Raw genomic sequence first — 20,255 nt, 5'->3', positions numbered from 1 at the left:
AGCATGAAGAGATGCCTGAGACAGAGGCCACCGCTGCTAGGGAGGCTCCCAGGACCACCACAGTGACCCCTGAGCACCCAGGGCCACCGAAGAGCTCCAGCCCCTCCACCCCACGGTTCCAGCGGCTCTGGAGTCCCCGAGCGGGTGGGAGCTCCCAGGGCCACCGAAGAGCTCCAGCCCCTCCACCCCACGGTTCCAGCAGCTCTGGAGTCCCCGAGCGGGTGGGAGCTCCCAGGGCCAGGCCTCTCTGGGCAGGGCTCAGCCCACCCTCCAGGCAGTGCCGGCTCAAGACAGGAGCCGGGAAGCCAGGCTGCAAGGCCACCCACAGGGAGTGGCACAGATCCCTTCTGGCCGTGGCATCTAGGGGGCGCTGGAGCCACAGAGGCCAAGCACGCCAATTGCAGAGCACACGAAGGAGGCTCCACTGTGCTGAACCCAGGACGCTGGGGTTTTGTCACAACTTCCGCCGACAGCCTTGCTGGCAACAGGTTCCCCGACAACTTACACGTCGCCCCCAGTCACAGCCCCTGGCGCCTCATGAATATAACGGCCTGAATGAGGTGGTCTGTGCTCGCTGGCCTTCCACCGGCCCTGGGGGCTAAACCCTCTCTACGAAATCTCATGTAACTTGCCAGACTCCCCGAGGTCATGGCTGCCCTATTGCGAGCTCTAGGAAAGCAGGAAGCCCGTGCACTCTGCTCCTGACCGCGTGCTTGTGTCTGTAATGGTGCCCAGCACCATGACTGCAGAACAGAGAACCCAGAGGCCACAGAAGCTGGTCCAGGGTCAGAGTCTGAGTCTGAGGCCAAGCCTCTCTCCTGATCCACGGAATCAGGATCCTTCTTCCTTTTTCTTGGGCACCCCAATAAAGGCCACCTCTGTGCCCATCCCTGTCCATCCTCCACGAGGGCAGCCCGTGTCCCTGGCGCAATCCCGCACCCACGCGGCCGATCTGCAGGGCCATGACCCATGCAGTCACCACCTGGACATTCTTAATAATGTTGGAACAAGGGGCCCCATAAATTACACAGCCGGCCCCAGAGAGGGTACTGACTTTCCGGGGACATAGGGTGTGCATGTCGGCGTTTGTAGGCGGCCAAGGTCTGCTTGGCAGAGCAAGTCTCTTTCCGTGCTTTTAAAACCGTGTAGATGGGCTCCTGGAGAGCACTGATTCCCTAGATTTCTCCTGGCCAGCTGGGCCCCGCGGCAGTGAGGATGAGGTAAAGATGAGGGGAGGGTGGAGGAGGGACGGCGGCACCCACGTCTGCGCCCCCCGCCCCGTCTCCCTGCCTCGCCGTCCCAGCGATCCAGGAGCCCAGGCACAGCTAGGAGCGCTCAGGTTCGCCCTTGGAGGGCGGGGTCCAGAGCAGGTCCCGGATTGGCCCCTGCTCGCAGCTCGGGCCAATCAGAGGCTGGGAAGAGGGCCCCCCGCCCCGTCTCCAGGACGCACAGGTGCTCCTTGGTTTCCAGCCAGCCGGTTGTTAGGGCGACTGGGGCGCTAAAAATAAACTTCAAAGAGCCTCCCCCTGGGGGCGCCCGCAGAGTTGTTATGACAACCGGGCCTCAGGGTCCCCGCCGAGCCTTTCCCACCGCTCCCACCCAGCAGCTGGCTTTAGCGGGGCGGGGTGGCGGGGGCGGGGGGGGGGGGGGGGGAGATCCCACCTCGGCCTCAGACCTGCAGGTGGGATGGCCACCTCCTCCCTCGGACTCCTCTCCAAGTCTCAGCCTCACCTCCTCCTGGGGAGCCCCACCCACTGCCCTCACGAATCCCTCAGAACCCACAAACCCATCAAAGCACTATTTTTCTTTTGCCCTTTTGCAAAAGATATAAAAAAAATTCAGAGAAGTAGGAAAAATGTAAACTTGCCACTGCAACCCCACAGCCTGGAGATCCCTGCTATCTTGGTTTATGTTGATATACAGGTATGGTGTGTGTATAGGTTCTGGCATCAGAATGTCTAATAATAACTGCTAAACAACATTGCTAATATTAAATGCTAACTATGCAGCAGGCTCTGTGCTAAGCCATTAAGACACCATTTAATTTAATCCTCACAATGACCCTGTGAGAGGTGCCATTCTGATTATTTTCTCTGTGGTTAGAGGAGGACTCTGAGGTTCAGAGAGGGTAGGTCACTGGCCCAAGGTCACACAGCTGTTAAGTGGTATAGCCAGGATTCAAATACAGGCAGTCCGATACTGGAGCCTGTTGGTAAACCTTAAGGCAAATTATTTTCTTTCTTCCAACGAATGGTAATCGTTATGGGCTGAACTGTGTTCCCCCAAAATTCATATGTTGAAGTCCCAATCCCCAGTACCGCGAAACGTGACTATATTTGGAGACAGGACCTTTGAATAGGTGATTAAGTTAGAATAAGGTCACATGGGTGGGCTCTAATCCAATATGACTGGTGTCCCTATAAGAAGAGATCAGGACACAGACACACACAGACACAGGGAGAAGACGGCCGTCTACACGCCAACGAGAGGCTTCAGAAGAAACCAGCCCCGCCAACATCCTGATTTCAGATTTCTAGCCTTGATCTGTGAGAGAATAAATGCCAGGGTTTAAGCCCCAGTTCTGGCAGCCCTGCAAAGCGAACACAATCGTATCCTGACTGCCTACCGAGCCGTGAAATGTTCTCCGAAAACACGATCCCATAAAGGCTGTGCCACTTTCCATCACTTGTGGATGTGTCACGTCCCATTTTAAGAAACTTCACGCTGCCGGTCATTCTAATCTCTCCTGGGACGTCACCATCCCTCACCCACCACCTTGCTGGGTCTAGGCTACCACCTGCCCAGACCACGCCGCCGCCTTAACGCCTCCTTGAAGCTCTGCCCCTTGCTGCCCGTGGTCCTGCCGACTACTTTCTGTTCCTCGAGACGCCCCTCCTGGCTGCCCGCCCGCCCTCCACAGCCGCTCCTCTCCTCGGCTCCTACACAATGGACCCGTTCCCGGCGTCCACCCTTACTCCGCGCTCCACCCGGGGAATGTCCTTTCCAAGGCTTCCTGACTCCTGTCTCGAGCTCTGGCCTCACTCTGCACTCCCTGGGGGCTGGGAGGGCGGAGGGTGGATGCAGGGACAGAGGCGAGGGCTCAGTGGGCTCACCTTGCTCTCCAGCCGTCCTATCAGCCCCGCCAACCTGCTGATCTGGGCTTCCAGGCCCTCCTCCCTGGAGTCTGAGGTGACTGGGAAGGAAGAACAGAGATGCTGATTGGGGGGGGCAGGGCCAGGCCTAAGGTGGAGGGGCGCTCCCGGCCCTGCCCCGGCGCTGCGACCTGTCCCCAGCCCTCCCAGGCTCGGTCCCCATGGGAGGCCCAAGCCCCATGTGGACCACTCTCAGAATTCCCCCCAGGACCCCCCAGCCAGTGCCCCCCACTCTGGGCCACTGCTCGCTCACCAAGCGGGAAGCTCTTCCCTTGCTCCACGGCCGTGAGCTTGTGGTTGTGGGCGTAGACGGGAGTGGAGCTCCCAGACCAGGTCTCCACCACGCTGTGGTTCTGTCTGCAGAGGAGTGGGGCAACACACACTATGAGGGGGGCTGCAGGGCTCTGGCCGCCTGTGGCAGCTTCGACAAACATTAAGCACCAACTGGGGGCTGAAACGTGCAGAGAACTCACTCCGTGGAGCCCCGGCCCTGTGAAGTGAACATCGTGGCCTCTGTTTTACAAAGGGGGACAACAGGCCCACTGGCCAAGGCCACGCTGCAAGCGGGGCCGGGTTGGGATGAACTCAGATCCTTTCCAGGAACCCAGACCCTGTTCCCGGGAGGTTTAGTTCCAGGGCCGGGCGAGGCTGAGCCAGGCCCCCAGCCTCCCCACAGCCCACGGCTGCCCCTCTCCCCGGCCCTGCCGGCCTCGCTGGGAGCCGATTCAGCGTTCACTGCCCTCTGGGGTGGGGGCCTGCGTTGGCTAACAAGCCCCCTGTCCAAAAAAGGAAGCCCTAAGACACAGTCGAGAGCGGGCATCTGACAAAGACCCGTGATCCTGACCTCAGCCTGGCCCCATCCCGTCATGACACCACCCGCCACGCACACTACTGATGTGCACACACACGCACAGCACCCGGCATCCCTGACGTGCACACACAGCCCACCCAACACTGCCTGGCACGTAGTAGCGACTCAACAAATGCCCAAACCCCATGTGCAAAAATGCTGGAAAACTCACCACAGACGTAAAAATACAGCCAGACGCACATATCCCCCCAACACACACACACACACACACTCCTGTGTGCACGGCCGACACGCCTGGTCCCCAGGGCTGCCTTGGTAAGGTTCTGCAATTTGCCTCCTGTGAGCCTGAAAGCCCAGCAGCCTCTCCCTGTGCAGAGGGGCCAACCCCCCCCCACCCCTCCGCCAAGGGAGGAGAAAGGCTGGCAGGTTCCTTGAGGTGTCAATCGGGGCGCCTCAACAAACTCAGACCACGAGTGGGAACCGTGGGAGTCCCCCAAGGGCGGCAGGGTCTGAACCAGTGGCTCGTGCCTGGGTCACGGCGTCCCTAGGCCTGGGAAAGAGAATGCTCAGGGGACCTGCAGCTGAGAGCCGAAACAGCTGAGATCTGGGCAGTTTGAGGCGGCAGTGCCTGTGAAGCAGATGTGTCTCCCCATCGCGATGTGCCACTCCTGCCAACAACATCCCCAAGTAAGCTTCCAAAAAGGGGGCAGGCAGGTGTAACGGCTGACACGTGACGGAACTGGCAAAGCGCAGGAAATGGGCTCTGAAAATCACGCAGCGGTCCTATCTGTTCTGCAGCAGGAGAGAAACCGCAGGTTTTTAAATCAAGATAGTGATGAAAAAAAAAAATGAAGAAAATCTATGTGACAGCTTCCAGAGCTGAGGCTGTTAACCTTGGGAACCCTCAGAATCACAAGACTGATCAGCTATGCAGAGTCCTGGGCCCAGCTCCCAGGGACCCTAATCCAGCGGGCACGGCCGGAGCCCAGGAATCTGCACTGTGCATATCCTAGGTGACCGGGCTGCAGGTGCTCAGAGCAAAGGCATTTTGCGAACAGCATCACTGAGCAGCCTTTGCAGTCATATGTGACTGGGACAAGCCCCCCACCAACCAAAAAAACACAACCCCCCAGGCCCAGCAACCAACACCCTGCTGTGCCGGGTCTCTGCCTGGGAAACCGCGGCAGAGACTCAAGGCTCAGTAACGCATGGGCACTTGGCAGCTGCCCCCGCCTGTTTCTATTTCTTTATTCCCCCTTTGCCCCGGGCACATCAGCTCTTCAGGGAAGAACCGGCACAGAGGAGTTGGCCGGAACTTAGGACAGCAAATGGGAGGGCTCGTGGCCCCCAGGGGCTGGCCCTGCCAGGCCGGAACGAGACTGCTAACTCTCCGGACCCCCATCTCACCGCCCCAACAGTGTCCCCCTGCAAAGAGGGGGGACACCAGGTACTTTTCCACGGCTTCAAGGGCCCACAAACAAGGCTTTAAATAACACTAACTAACATTGGGAGAAAACCACTCCATTTCACTGCTCTTTCAATCTTTCTGAAGTCATGCTTTGATGCTCCTCTGTTTTCAATGCCCATCTATGATCTCACAGCCTCTCTTTTTGAACAAAGAGGGAGCAGGCCTCAGGGTCCAAGCTGACTGCGGGCACCAACAGCGCTGATTTTTACAATTTCTTCACTCACAGCATGTGATACTTGTTTTCGAATGATGGTAATAGCCACCAGAGTTTCCTAAATTTATTCCCAGGTTTTAAAAAATGAGTCAAACAACAGAATAGTTTTAGCTAAACAATAACGTGAGCAATATGGAAATGGGGCCAAACGGACCAGAGTCTAGGAACTAGTCATAACTCTGTGAGGAGGCAGGTATATATCGTCCCCACTTAAAGAGCTGGGGAAGTGGAGGCACAGAGGGGAACAGCAGCTTGCCCAAGGTCACCCAGCCCCCAAGCACACGAACGTCCCCACCAGGCAGCAGGTCAGCACACACACGGCCCACTCCCACAGGCCCCCACAAGGTCCCACCAACGCACCGGATCTGGCTGGTCTGCTCTTCGATGGCCTCCACCGCACTCTCCACCGAGCTCAGCAGGGACTGGATCTGACTGGCCGTCTCCTTCAGGAGGAAGCGTGTCACAAACTGGTCCACGTTGCTCCCACCCTCATACACCTGTGGCGGGAAGGGAAGGGGCACAGAGGGGAAAGGAGTTGGGGAGGGATCGTGGGTGGAGATCTGGTGCAGGGGTGGGGGGACACCTAGGGTCAGTGTCTCTGCACTGGGATGGGGGTATCACAGGGCTCCAGCATGAAGGCAGGGGTACAGACTCAAGAGACCACGGTGTGAGCCCCAGCTTCACCCATTACTAGTACTGTGACCTCCACACCACAACAGAAATCACTGTAGTAGCTATCTCATAACACTGTAGTAAGGACGGAATGAAAAAATTACATAAAATGCTCAGCACTGTGCTTGTCACATAGCAAATACTCAGTATACAGTAGCTGCTATGATCGTGATGATGATGGTGATGGTGATGATGATGAGAAAGATGGTGGTGGGTCACTTCTGTTCAACATAGTATTGGAAGTCCTAGCCCCAGCAATCAGACAAGAAAAAGAAATAAAAGGTATCCAAATTGGAAGGGAAGAGGTAGAGTTGTCACTATATGCAGATGACATGATACGATAAATAGAAAGCCCTAAGGACTCCACAGAAAAACTACTAGATCTAATAAAGGAATTCAGTGAAGTAGCAGGACACAAGATTAACAGTTGGAAATCGGTTGCATTTCTTTACACTAACAATGAAACATCAGAAAGGGAATGCAAAAAAACAATACCTTTTAAAATCGCACCAAAAAACCACACAAAACCTAGGAATAAACCTGACCAAGGAGCTGAAAGACTTATATGCTGAGAACGATAAAACATTAATACAGGAAATAAAAGAGGATTCAAGGAAATGGAAAGATATCCCATGTTCTTGGATTGGAAGAATATTGTTAAAATTCACAAAACTACCCAAAGCAATCTACAGATTTAATGTGATCCCTATCAAATGACATTTTTCACAGAACTAGGATAATCCAAAAAGTTATATGGAACCATAAAAGACCCAGAATTCCCAAAGCAATCCTGAGGGGGGAAAAAAACAAGAAAGCAGGAGGCATAACTCTCCCAGACTTCAGACAATACTACAAAGCTACAGTAATCAAAACAATGTGGTACTGGTACAAAAAGAGACACACAGATCAATGGAACAGAATAGATAGACCAGAAACAAACCCACACACCTATGGTCAATTAATCTTTGACAAAGGAGGCAGGAATATAAAATGGGAAAAAGACAGGCTCTTCAGCAAATGGTGCTAGGAAAACTGGACAGCCACAGGTAAATCAATGAAATTAGAACACACCTTCACACCATGCACAAAAATAAGCTCAAAATGGCTTAAAGACTTAAACATAAGACATGACACCATAAAACTCCTAGAAGAGAACATAGGCAAAACATTCTCTGACATAAAATGTATCAATGTTTTCTTAGGTCAGTCTCCCAAAGCAATAGAAATAAAAACAAGAATAAACAAATGGGACCTAATCAAACTTACAAGCGTTTGCACAACAAAGGAAACCATAAAAAAAAAACACGAAAAGACAACCTACAGCATGGGAGAAAATATCTACAAATGATGCGACCGACAAGGGCATAATCTCCAAAATATACAAACAGCACACACAACTCAATAACAAAACAAACAAACAACCCAATCCAAAAATGGGCAGAGGATCTAAGCAGACATTTCTCCAAAGAAGATATACAATAGCCAAAAGGCACATGAAAAAATGCTCAACACTGCTAACTATTAGAGAAATGCAAATCAAAACTACAATGAGGTACTACCTCACACCCATCAGAATGGCCATCATTAAAAAGTCTACAAATGACAAATGCTGGAGAGGGTGTGGATAAAAGGGAACCCTCCTACACTGTTGGTGGGAATGTAAGTTGGTGCAGCCACTATGGAAAACAGTATAGAGGTTCCTCAAAAAACTAAAAACAAAGTTACCATATGATCCAGCAATCCTACTCCTGGGCATATGTCCAGACAAAACTATAATTCAAAAAGATACATGCACCCCTATGTTCACAGCAGCACTATTCACAATAGCGAAGACATGGAAACCACCTAAATGTCCACAGACAGATGAATGGGTAAAGAAGATGTGGTGTGTATATATATATATATACACATATATATATATATACACATATATATATATATATACACACACATATATATATACACACACATATATATATACAATGGAATACTACTCAGCCATAAAAAAACACAAAATAATGCCATTTGCAGCAACATGGATGCAACTAGAGATTACCATACTAAATGAAGTAAGTCAAAAAGAGAAACACAAATACCATATGGTATCACTCATATGTGGCATTTGAAGTACGGCACAAATGAATGTACCTACAAAACAGAAACAGACTCATGGACATAGAGAACAGACTGGTGGCTGCCAAGGGGGAGGGGGAGTGGGAGTTTGGAATTAGCAGATGCAAACTATTATATATAGAATGGATAAACAACAAGGTCCTACTGTATAGAACAGGGAACTATATCCAATCTCCTGGGAAAAACCATAATGGAAAATATTTTAAAAATGCATGTATATAACTGAGTCGCTTTGCTGTACAGCAGAAATTAATACAACATTGTTAATCAACTATTCTTCAATAAAAAATAATAATAAAATAACTAAATTATAAATAAAAAATGTAAAAAAAGATGGTGGTAGTGATGATGGTTATGAAGATGATGATGGTGATGTGGTGAAGATGGTGGTGGTAATGGTGATGGTGATGATGATGGTGAAGATGGCGGTAATGGTGGTGGTGATGGTTATGAAGAGGATGCTGATGATGATGGTGATGTTGGTGAAGATGGTGGTGGTAATGGTGGTGGTGATGATGATGGTGAAGATGGCGGTAATGGTGGTGGTGATGGTTATGAAGAGGATGCTGCTGATGATGGTGATGTTGGTGAAGATGGTGGTGATGGTTATGAAGATGGTGATGGTGGTGGTGTTCTTGATGTTGTTGTGGACAGGGATAAAGTATTAGGGAAGAAGAATTCACAGCCTCCTTCCCTCCTCCCTCCTCCGAGGTGGATTCTTTGGGCCAGGCATGGTGTCACACGCCTGCAGTCCCAGCTTCCTGGGAGGCTGAGGCAGGAGGATCACTTGAGCCCAGGAGTTCCAGGCTGCAGTGCACTAGGCCCTAAGTTTGGCATCAACGTGGTGACCTCCCAAGAGCAGGGGATCACCAGGTTGCCTATGGAGGCATGAACCAGCCCAGGTCAGAAAAGAAGCAGGTCAAAACTGTGCTAAGTAAGCCCACACACCTGCGGTCAGTTGATCTTTGACAAAGGAGGCAAGAATATACAATGGGGAAAAAGTCTCTTCAGCAAGTGGTACTGGGAAAGCTGGACAGCCGCAGGCAAATCAGTGACGTTAGAACACACCCTAACACCATAAACAAGAATAAACTTAAAATGGCTTAAAGACCTAAACACAAGACATGACACCATAAAACTCCTGGAAGAGAACAGAGGCAAGACATTCTCTGACATAAAACATGCCACTGTGTTCTTAGGTCAGTCTCTCAAGGCAATAGAAGTAAAAGGAAAAGTAAACAAATGGGACCTAATCAAACTTATAAGCTTTCGCACGGCAAAGGAAACCATAAAAAAGAAAGAAAGAAATAAAAGAAAAGACACTACAGACTGGGAGAAAACATTTGCAAATGATGTGACCAACAAGGGCTTAATTTCCAAAATATACAAACAGCCCATACAACTCAGTAACAAAAAACCAAACAACCCAATCGAAAAATGGGCAGAAGACCCAAATAGACATTTCTCCCGAGAAGACATAGAGATGGCCAACAGGCACATGGAAAGATGCTCAACATCACTGGTTATTAGAGAAATGCAAATCAAAACTACAGTGAGGTACCACCTCACACCGGTCAGAATGGCCATCGTTAAACAGTCTACAAACAACAAATGCTGGAGAGGGTGCGGAGAAAAGGGAACCCTCCTCCTCTGTTGGTGGGAATGTAAGTTGCTTCAGCCACTGTGGAGAACAGTATGGAGGTTCCTCAGAAAACTAAAAATAGAACTACCATATGATCCAGCAATGCTACTCCTGGGCATATATCTGGACAAAACTATAATTCAAAAAGACACATGCACCCCTATGTTCACAGAAGCCCTGTTTACAATAGCTAAGACATGGCAACAACCTAAACGTCCATCGACACATGAATGGATAAAGAAAATGCGGTATATGTATATATACAATGGAACATTACTCCACCAAAAAGATGAAATAATGCCATTTGCAGAGATCATCTAGAGAGTATCATACTAAGTGAAGTAAGTCAGAAAGACAAATACCACCATATATCACTTATATGTGGAATCTAAAATATGACATACATGATCTTATTCATGAAACAGAAACAAACAGACATAGAAAACAGACTTGTGATTGCCAAGGGGGAGGGGGTTGGGGAAGGGATGCAGTGGGAGTTTTGGGTTAGCAGATGCAAACTATTATACATAGAATGGATAAACAACAAGGTCCCGCTATATAGCACAGGGAACTATATCCAATCTCCTGGGATAAACCATAATGGAAAAGAATATGAAAAAGAATATATATATAACTGTATATACATATACCTGAATCACTTTGCTGTACACCAGAAACAACTAACACAACACTGTAAATCAACTGTACTTCAATAAAAAAACAAAACAAAAACCCCAAAACCTGCCTGTGCTGATCAGCAGTGGCATAGTGCCTGGGAATAACCACAGCGCCCCAGCCTGGGCAACACAGCGAGATCCCATCTCTCTCGTTAAGGGAATTCTGCATCTCCTAAGTGTTCTGCATGTCCCCTAAATAAACAATAAACTTTTGCCTTTAAAAATAAAAAGGTGGGGTCTTCCCTGGTGGCGCAGTGGTTGAGAGTCCGCCTGCCGATGCAGGGGACACGGGTTCGTGCCCCGGTCCAGGAAGATCCCACATGCCGCGGAGCGGTTGGGCCCGTGAGCCATGGCCGCTGAGCCTGCGCGTCCGGCGCCTGTGCTCCGCAATGGGAGAGGCCACGGCAGTGAGAGGATCGCATACCGCAAAAAAAAAAAAAAAAAAAAAAAAAAAAAAATGACACTCTGCTGGGAAGCTGGTCCCTCAAGCCCTGTGCTGCTCTCTGGCCTCCTCTACCAAGACCCTACCCTCCTGAGCCACCTGACCCAGCACCTTGGCCAGGCAAGGGCTATCAAGGAAAGAAAATTAAACCATCCATCACTCTGACTGGAAATTAATTAGCAATAATTGCACAAGGGAACCACGGCTACAGACAGAGAGACTGAGGAATGAAGGCCAGGGTGGGGAGCAGGGGAACACGGCTGTGGGTGGAGAGGGGCCGAGAGGAGAGGTGCACGCAGACGGGGAGGTGTGGAGGTGGACCTCCCGCGCCACCCATCAGACCAGGCGCGCTGGCGGCAGGTCCCGACGGGGAAGGAGCCCACGGCAGAAAGCATGCCGGGTTCCGGCAGCCTAACGCACTGCAGTGATCAATTATCCTTCCTAGCAGACAGCTGAACTCACATGCAATCCAGTGATCGATGGGCTCTGGACAAACAAATGACCCCAAAGAACAGGAAGACAGAACGAGGTAAAAAAAAACAAAACCAAAACTGAACAAAAAGAGAAAGGCTGCTAGAAGCCATCAAGCAGAAAAGCGAGCTAAAGTGAGTCTGTTAAAAGCACCCACAGGTAAGTGACTCAGGGTGCAGTCAGGGATCAATAAGTGTAACTGGTTAGTTGAATTAAAAAAAAAAGACAAAATTTTCAAAAGAGTAAAAATGCAGCTTGTACAGTTTCGTCCTCCACTACCACTGATGCCTCAGCGAGAGGCCAGCTCCACAGATTTCAGAGGGAAAGAGGCAGAGCTGGGAATTCCACAATATGTGGACGAGTTATTCACACGCAGGATAACAGGGAAACCTTCGGAAATCTGCAGATCTCTGAAAGTTCATCAAATGAGCACCTTTCCGGCAAAGAATGCCTAGGAATTTCTCCCAGATCTTCTAGGGCTGAATCACAGAAAAATATCCTTGAATAGGGAAGTGGAAAAAAAGTGAGGGTGATCGCCCGAATGAAAATGAAGGTTACAGAGGTTAGGAAAGAAAAACATTGACCACTAATAGTTAAATTTTAATCACATTGGATTCAGGGAATAAAGAGTGTCAAAGTATGGGAAAAGAGCCAATCACCTCAAAAACTGTTTTAATTTCACAAGAGGGCATAGAAAGTGTTCTTTATTAGCCAGGTATAAAAACAGGATTAAGAGTGTTAATAATGTATGTTTTAGAAGTCCCTAGTAAAATGAAAACTAGAATGTCTACCTTTGAAATCATAATCAATGCTATACACAAAGCAGACTACCAAAAGGTAAAATGTCAAGAAAGACGAAGGATCATTAAAAAATGGGAAGCATTTAAGATTATGACAGCAGCCAGGCCAGACAGATCATAACAATAAAGAAAATCTGCCTAAATTGCCCCACGTAAAGACACAGTCCCAGATTTGACCAAACGAGGTCCATCTGGAAGCATATACAAAGCAAAGGAGCACCAAAGGATTTGCAAAGAAAAGCCTGTGCAAAGATTCTGCTACCAAATTTGATCGAATGACTGGGACGAGCTGCGATACCACGATCAAGGTAGAAGCTAATGGGAAAGCATTAACCAAGCTTAAAAGGGTAAGAATAAACGGCAGACGGCATAATGCATTACAAGGACAGGACGTTATTAAATCTTCGTGCATTATTAAATCTTTGTGCAATGGGAGAGGATATCGCTACAAGTACGGCTCTGCGGGGTTAGATGAATAAAACCACTTTATAAAGCAATTCTACTTTATATCAAGAGCCTTAGACTGCCCAGTAATTCTCTACTTTTGATCATCTATTCTTAAGAAATAATGCAAAATGTGGACAAATACTGATGTCCCAAGGTTAGTGTTCATTGATAATAGCAAAAACCTGGAAATAATCTAACATCCTCAAGAACAGGAATAGTATGTAAATTTAAGGAAGAATATTCAAAATGATACTTTTAAACAGTTTTATTAACAAGGGAAAGGTGTTTGTTAAAATGCTAGGTGAAAAAAAGCAGAAAATTTTTGTACACAGAATGATTTTAAGTGTATTAGAGAAACACCCATAGAAAAAAAGGCTCAATGGTAATAAAGTGGTAACAGTGGTTAGAGATAGTGGGAATTAGAAGTGATTTGAAATTTTTCTCTACTTCCTAAATTTTGAATATTGAATACGTACCATTTAGGTAACAAAAGTATTACAACAAGGTCTATAGGCGTCAAACGGCATGGCTAAATAAACAGGAAGGAAGTATTAGCATTTTAAAGATTAAATATCAAAACACAATTTAGTGTGAGAAATTAGTTCACCAGTGTCCCACAGGACAGATAAATTGGAAATAATAAATGTCTATTGTAAAGGGCATTACTGGGAAAATGTGAATGTCTTTAAAATGGGCAAAAAAGATGACTGGTTCCTCGTCTAATACACCCTTCTAGGTTATCTAGGTCTTTCCTTGTTTGGGAGCTACTTTTAACACTCTAGCATGTAGGACTTCCCTGGTGGTGCAGTGGTTAAGAATCCGCCTGCCAATGCAGGGGACATGGGTTCAAGCCCTGGTCCAGGAAGATCCCACACGCTGCGGAGCAACTAAGCCTGTGCGCCACGACTACTGAGCCTGCGCTTTAGAGCCCGTGAGCCACAACAACTGAGCCCACGCACCGCAACTACTGAAGCCCGTGCACCTAGAGCCCGTGCTCTGCAACAAGAGAAGCCACCGCAATGAAGAGTAGCCCCCGCTCGCTGCAACTACAGAAAGGCTGCGTGCAGCAATGAAGACCCCATGCAGCCAAAAAATAAATAAAATTTAAAAACAAAACAACAAAAAACTCTAGCATGTAAAAACTTGACAATAATGCAAATAATTCTCATCCACAGAAATGCATATGAATTTTGTCTCGCAGAATTCAACTGACTATTGTCCTGTGGACAGTGACCGATTTTGCATTTATTCACAGATTCATCTCAGAATTCCTGGTTGCCTATATACATGGCAAATGTTCTTTGAATTTTCCTTGGACACAGTGTAACATCCTACTGGTTCTCAAATTAAGGAGTTAAATAAAATCTTTCACATGTGTATACTTTATATTTGTACAAGAGACAACTTTACCTTTTTACAAAGTTGTCTTTTTTTTGTGTGTGTGTGGTATGCGGGCCTCTCACTGTTGTGGCCTCTCCCGTTCCAGAGCACAGGCTCCGGACGCACAGGCTCAGCGGCCATGGCTCACGGGCCCAGCTGCTCCGCGGCATGTGGGATCTTCCTGGACCGGGGCACGAACCCGTGTCCCCTGCATCGGCAGGCAGACTCTCAACCACTGCGCCACCAGGGAAGCCCCAAAGTTGTCTTTTAAACAACATATATTTCACAACAAAGAAGGGATAGTTATTTTCAGATTTTATACTCTCAAAGTATGATCCACATCTTCTTCCCAAGTATCTATGGGAGAATTGTAAAAACAAAATAATATGGGACTTCCCTGGTGGCGCAGTAGATAAGATTCCACGCTCCCAACGCAGGGGGCTGGGTATGAGCCCTGGTCAGGGAAATACATCCCACATGCATGCTGCTAGAGTTTGCATGCCACAACTAAGGAGCCTGCCTGCCTCAACTAAGACCCTGCACAACCAAATTAAAAAAAAATTTTTTAAGTCAAAATAATATGCAGTGAAGAAATCTCAAAAAAATAGAATACAAACTACTGGTTACTTGGTTTTATCCTAATACCATGAAATGAGAAATAAGTGAGGATATAACAAACTATTAGAGAATATTGAGAGAGGAAATATTAATCCTATATACTAAAATCTATCACTGCAGTGAAAGTATCATTCAAAGGTAGATTTCTAAACTTTCAAACTTTATTATCCAAAAAAATTTAAGCATTCCTTTTCACATATGAAAAAGTATATAGCAACAACAATAAACCAAAGGAAATAGGTGGTAGGAAATAATAATGATAAAAACTATAAATACAGTAGATTCAGTAGTAGATACAGTATCAATACCGCCAAAATGACCATACTACCCAAGGCAATCTACAGGCTCAACCCAATCCCTATCAAATTACCAACGGCATTTTTCAAGAACTAGGACAAAAAATTTCAAAATTTGTATGAAAACACAAAAGACCCCGAAGAGCCAAAGCAGTCCTGAGAAAGAAAAACAGCTGGAGGAATCAGGCTCCTTGACTTCAGAATATACTACAAACCTACAGTCATCAAAACAGTATGGTACTGGCACAAAAACAGAAATATAGATCAATGGAACATGACAGAAAGCCCAGAAATAAACCCACTCATCTATGGTCACCTAATCTATGACAAAGGAGGCAAGAATATACAAATGGAGAAAAGAGAGTCTCTTCAATAAGTGGTGCTGGGAAAACTGGACAGCTACATGTAAAAGAATGAAATTAGGACATTCTCTAACACCATACACACAAAAAAACTCAAAATGGATCAAAGACCTACATGTAAGGCCAGACACTATAAAACTCCTAGAGGAAAACACAGGCAGTACATACACTCTTTGACATAAATCACAGCAATATCTTTTTTGATCTACCTCCTAGAGTAATGAAAGTAAAACCAAAAATAAACAAACGGGACCTAATTAAACTTAAAAGCTTCTGCACAGCAAAGGAAACTATAAACAAAATGAAAAGACAACCCACAGAATGGGAGAAAATATTTGCAAACAATGTGACTGACAAGAAATTAAATGCTGAAATATATTAACAATTCATATAGCTCAGTATCAAAAACAAACAATCCAATCAAAACACGGGAAGAAGACCTAAACAGACATTTCTCCAAAGAAGACATCCAGATAGCCAAAAAGCACATGAAAAGATGCTCAACATCACTAATTATTAGAGAAACGCAAATCAAAACTACAATGAGGTACCACCTCATACCAGTCAAAATGGCCGTCATCAAAAAAATCTACAAACAATAAATGCTGGAGAGGGTGTGGAGAAAAGGGAACCCTCCTACACTGTTGGTGGGAATGTAAATTGATACAGCCACTATGGAGAACAGAATGGAGGTTCCTCAAAAAACTAAAAATCGAACTACCATATGACCCAGCAATCCCACTCCTGGGCATATACCTGGAGAAAACCATAATTTGAAAAGAAACATGCATCCCAGTGTTCACTGCAGCACTATTTACCATAGCCAGGACATGGAAGCAACCTAAGTGTCCATCAACAGAGGAATGGATAAAGAAGATGTGCTACATATATACAATGGAATATTACTCAGCCATAAAAAAAGAACAAAATAATGCCATTTGCAGATTGTCATCCTGAGTGAAATTAAGTCAGACAGAGAAAGACAAACATCATATGATATCGCTTATATGTGGAATCTAAAAAAAGGGTACAAATGAACTTCTTTACAAAACAGAAACAGAGTCACAGATGTAGAAAACAAACTTCTGGTTACCAGGGGGTAAGGGGGGAGAGGGATCCATTGGGAGACTGGGATTGACATGTACACACTTCTACATATAAAATAGATAACTAATAAGGACCTACTGTACAGCACAGGGAACTCTACTCAATACTCTCTAATGGCCTATACGGGAAAAGAACCTTAAAAAGAGTGCATATATGTATAACTGATTCACTTTGCTGTACACCTGAAACTAACACAACATTGTAAATCAGCTACACTCCAATAAAAATTTTTAAAAAAAGATACACGCACCCCAATGTTCACTGCAGCACTATTTACAATAGCCAAGACATGGAAGCAACCTCAATGTCTACTGACAGAGGAATGCATAAAAAAGATGTGGTACATATATACAATGGAATATTACTCAGCCATAAAAAGAGAATGAAATAATGCCCTTTGCAGCAACACGGATGGACCTAGAGATTATCATACTAAGTAAGCCAGACAGAGAAGGACAAATATCATGATATCGCTTACGTGTAGAATCTAACAGAAAAAAAAAGACACAAATGAACTTATTTCCAAAACAGAGGCTCACAGACACAGAAAACAAACTTATGGTTACCAAAGGGGAAAGGGTGGTGGGTGAAGGGATAAATTAGGAAGCTGGGATTAACATATACACACTACTATATATAAAACAGATAACAAGGACCTACTGTATAGCACAGGGAATGCTACTCAATATTATCTAATAACCTACAAGGGAAAAGAATCTGAAAAAGAATATATATATATATATATATATATATATATATATAAACTGAATTGTGCTGTACACCTGAATCTTACACGATATTGCAAATCAACTATACTTCAATACAAAAGATTTTTTTTTAAGGAAAGAAAAGAATTAAAAAAATAAATACAGGAGAAAACATACTGTATAAATTAAATTTAAATAAACATGTCAGGGGCTCGTTTCTAGAAACAACTAATTAAAACAGGCAAAACTCTGTTAAATAGAAGTTTAAATGCAGCAAAATAGTACAAAATTTAAATCAAGACCTGAGCTGTAACAGTAGATGTTTTATTAAACGTAATCTGCGTCATGTGCGGGTTTTGTTTCAATGTTTTAGAATTAAAAAAAAATCATAAGAACATACTATGCATCATCGATCATAAACCTGAACATGTCCATGGCAGTTTTGTTTAAAAATATACTAAAATGGACACCAAAAGTTTACCTAAAATTAGGATTGACTTTAAAATCACTACTATAATAATCCCCTCCCCCTGCTTAGTACCTCCACCCAAGCCTATGGATTAATTCTTTCTATTTTTGAATAGAAACATGATCCTAAGTTAGAGAAGCTGATTCACACACAGAAAGATATTCAAAACCACCTACAATTCACTCCCTATCACCCAATCTCAATTCCTGATAGACACAGAGATAAAACACTCAGCTAGCGACAAGATTCAGCAACGTGGTAAAAGAATAATGTGCCAATTAGGGTTTATCACAGGAAGCTAAGGACTGTTCAATAGGAGAGAATCTAATAATAGAATCCACCCCATCAATAGTTTAAGAAAAATCGTATGATCCCTGAAAAAAAATACCAAAAAGGCATTTGGAAAAAAAATTCACTACCGCCCGCTAAGGCAACCTTTAACGAAGGGAACACAAAAATATTTTTTATCAGACTGAAGAGGTTTCTAAAATAAGAGCTGCTATTAATATTATAATTAGTGAAGAACTACTAGAGAGATGCATTTGAACATCAGGAGCAAAACAAGGATGTCTGACGTAGCGCCATTACAATGTGTGAGAATTCAGGGTAAACGCAGCAGGACACAACAGAGAAACAGGAGGAACACATATCAGAAATGAAGACAGTAACTACACTGGTTAACCCTGATACTATGACTGCCTGTCTACAAAAGCAAGTGAGTCACCCTAAATCAGTGGATGCAAGAGACGTATTTGAAATAATCAACGAGCTGCACTTCTCCCAACAAAAACTGGTTAGAAAACATGCACGAAATGCCAGTCACCATTGTGACAACCTATCATAGCATCACCACCATCACTAGGAAATCATGCAGCCTTTGGTACACTCTAACAGCAAAAATCCTGCAAACTGCTTTAGGTTGTATTGGTAGATGTTAAAATCCTCTCCCTTTTACCATCACATCAAAAAGAATAAAATACCTAGGGAGGGTGGGAGGGAGGGAGACGCAAGAGGGAAGACATATGGGAACATATGTATATGTATAACTGATTCACTTTGTTATAAAGCAGAAACTAACACACCATTGTAAAGCAATTATACCCCAATAAAGATGTTAAAAAAAAAAAGAATAAAATACCTAGGAATAAAACTACCTAAGGAGACAAAAGACCTGTACTCTGAAAACTGTAAGCCGCCGATGAAAGAAATCGAAGATGACACAAACAGATGCAAAGATATATCATGCTCTCGGATTGGAAGAATCAATATTGTCAAAGTGACTGTACTATCCAAGGCAATCTACAGACTCAATGCAATCCCTATCAAATTATCAATGGCTGGGCTTCCCTGTAAAACATTTTTAAATTTGTGTGCAAACACAAAAGACCCCGAATAGCCAAAGCAGTCCTGAGAAAGAAAACCAGCTGGAGGAATCTGGCTCCTTGACTTCAGAATATACTACAACTACAGTCATCAAAACAGTATGGTAATGGCACAAAAAGAGAAATGTAGATCAATGGAACAGGATAGAAAGCCCAGAGATGAACCCACTCACCTATGGTCACCTAATCTATGACAAAGGAGGCAAGAATGTACAATGGAGAAAAGACAGTCTCTTCAATAAGTGGCACTGGGAAAACTGGACAGCAGCTTAAAAGAATGATATTCGGACATTCTCTAACACAATACACAAAAATAAACTCAAAACGGATTAAAGACCTAAATGTAAGACTGGACACTATAAAACTCTTAGAGGAAAACATAGGCAGAACACTCTTTGCAATTGCAGCAATATCTTTTTTGATCCACCTCCTAGACTAACGAAAATTCAACCAAAAATAAACAAATGGGACCTAATTAAACTTAAAAGCTTCTGCACAGTAAAGGAAACCATAAACAAAACAAAAAGACAACCCACAGAATGGGAGAAAATATTTGCAAGCGAAGCGACTGACAAGGGCTTAATCTCCACAATATACAAATAGCTCACACAGCTCAATATCAAAAGGAACCAAACAACTCAATCAAAACATGGGCAGAGGATCAAAGTAGACATTTTTCCAAAGAAGACATACAGATGGCCAAAAAGCACATGAAAAGATGCTCAACATCGCTAATTATCAGAGCAGTGCAAATCAAAGCTACAATCAGAGGGATTGGTGGCACAGTGGTTAAGAACCTGCCTGCCAATTCAGGGGGCATGGGTTCGACCCCTGGTCTAGGAAGATCCCACATGCCGCGGAGCAACTAAGCCTGTGCGCCACAACTGCTGAGCCTGTGCTCTACAGCCCGTGCTCCACAACAACAGAAGCCTGCACACCGCAACGAAGAGTAGCCCCCGCTCGTTGCAAGTAGAGAAACCCTGCACGCAGCAACAAAGACCCAAC

General features: G+C 45.4%; 1 protein-coding gene across 8 annotated transcripts in view; it reads right to left on the bottom strand.

The window, feature by feature from the left end:
- The window catches only part of NECAB2 (N-terminal EF-hand calcium binding protein 2), a 38,104-nt gene that overhangs the window by 4,142 nt on the left and 13,707 nt on the right, over positions 1–20,255 (bottom strand). For all 8 annotated transcript variants that reach the window (XM_067718089.1, XM_067718088.1, XM_067718086.1 and 5 more), the window contains 3 exons: positions 6,006–6,142; positions 3,406–3,509; positions 3,114–3,193 (listed from right to left, as the gene is read on the bottom strand). In XM_067718089.1, the coding sequence (XP_067574190.1) occupies positions 3,114–3,193; positions 3,406–3,509; positions 6,006–6,142 (321 nt within the window). The remainder of the gene's footprint in view (positions 1–3,113; positions 3,194–3,405; positions 3,510–6,005; positions 6,143–20,255) is intronic.

The sequence above is a fragment of the Pseudorca crassidens genome, chromosome 20 (assembly GCF_039906515.1).
Source record: "Pseudorca crassidens isolate mPseCra1 chromosome 20, mPseCra1.hap1, whole genome shotgun sequence".
Lineage (NCBI taxonomy): Eukaryota > Metazoa > Chordata > Mammalia > Artiodactyla > Delphinidae > Pseudorca > Pseudorca crassidens.
Note: the sequence above shows the minus strand (reverse complement) of the source record. Positions and strands in the feature narration are given on the sequence as shown.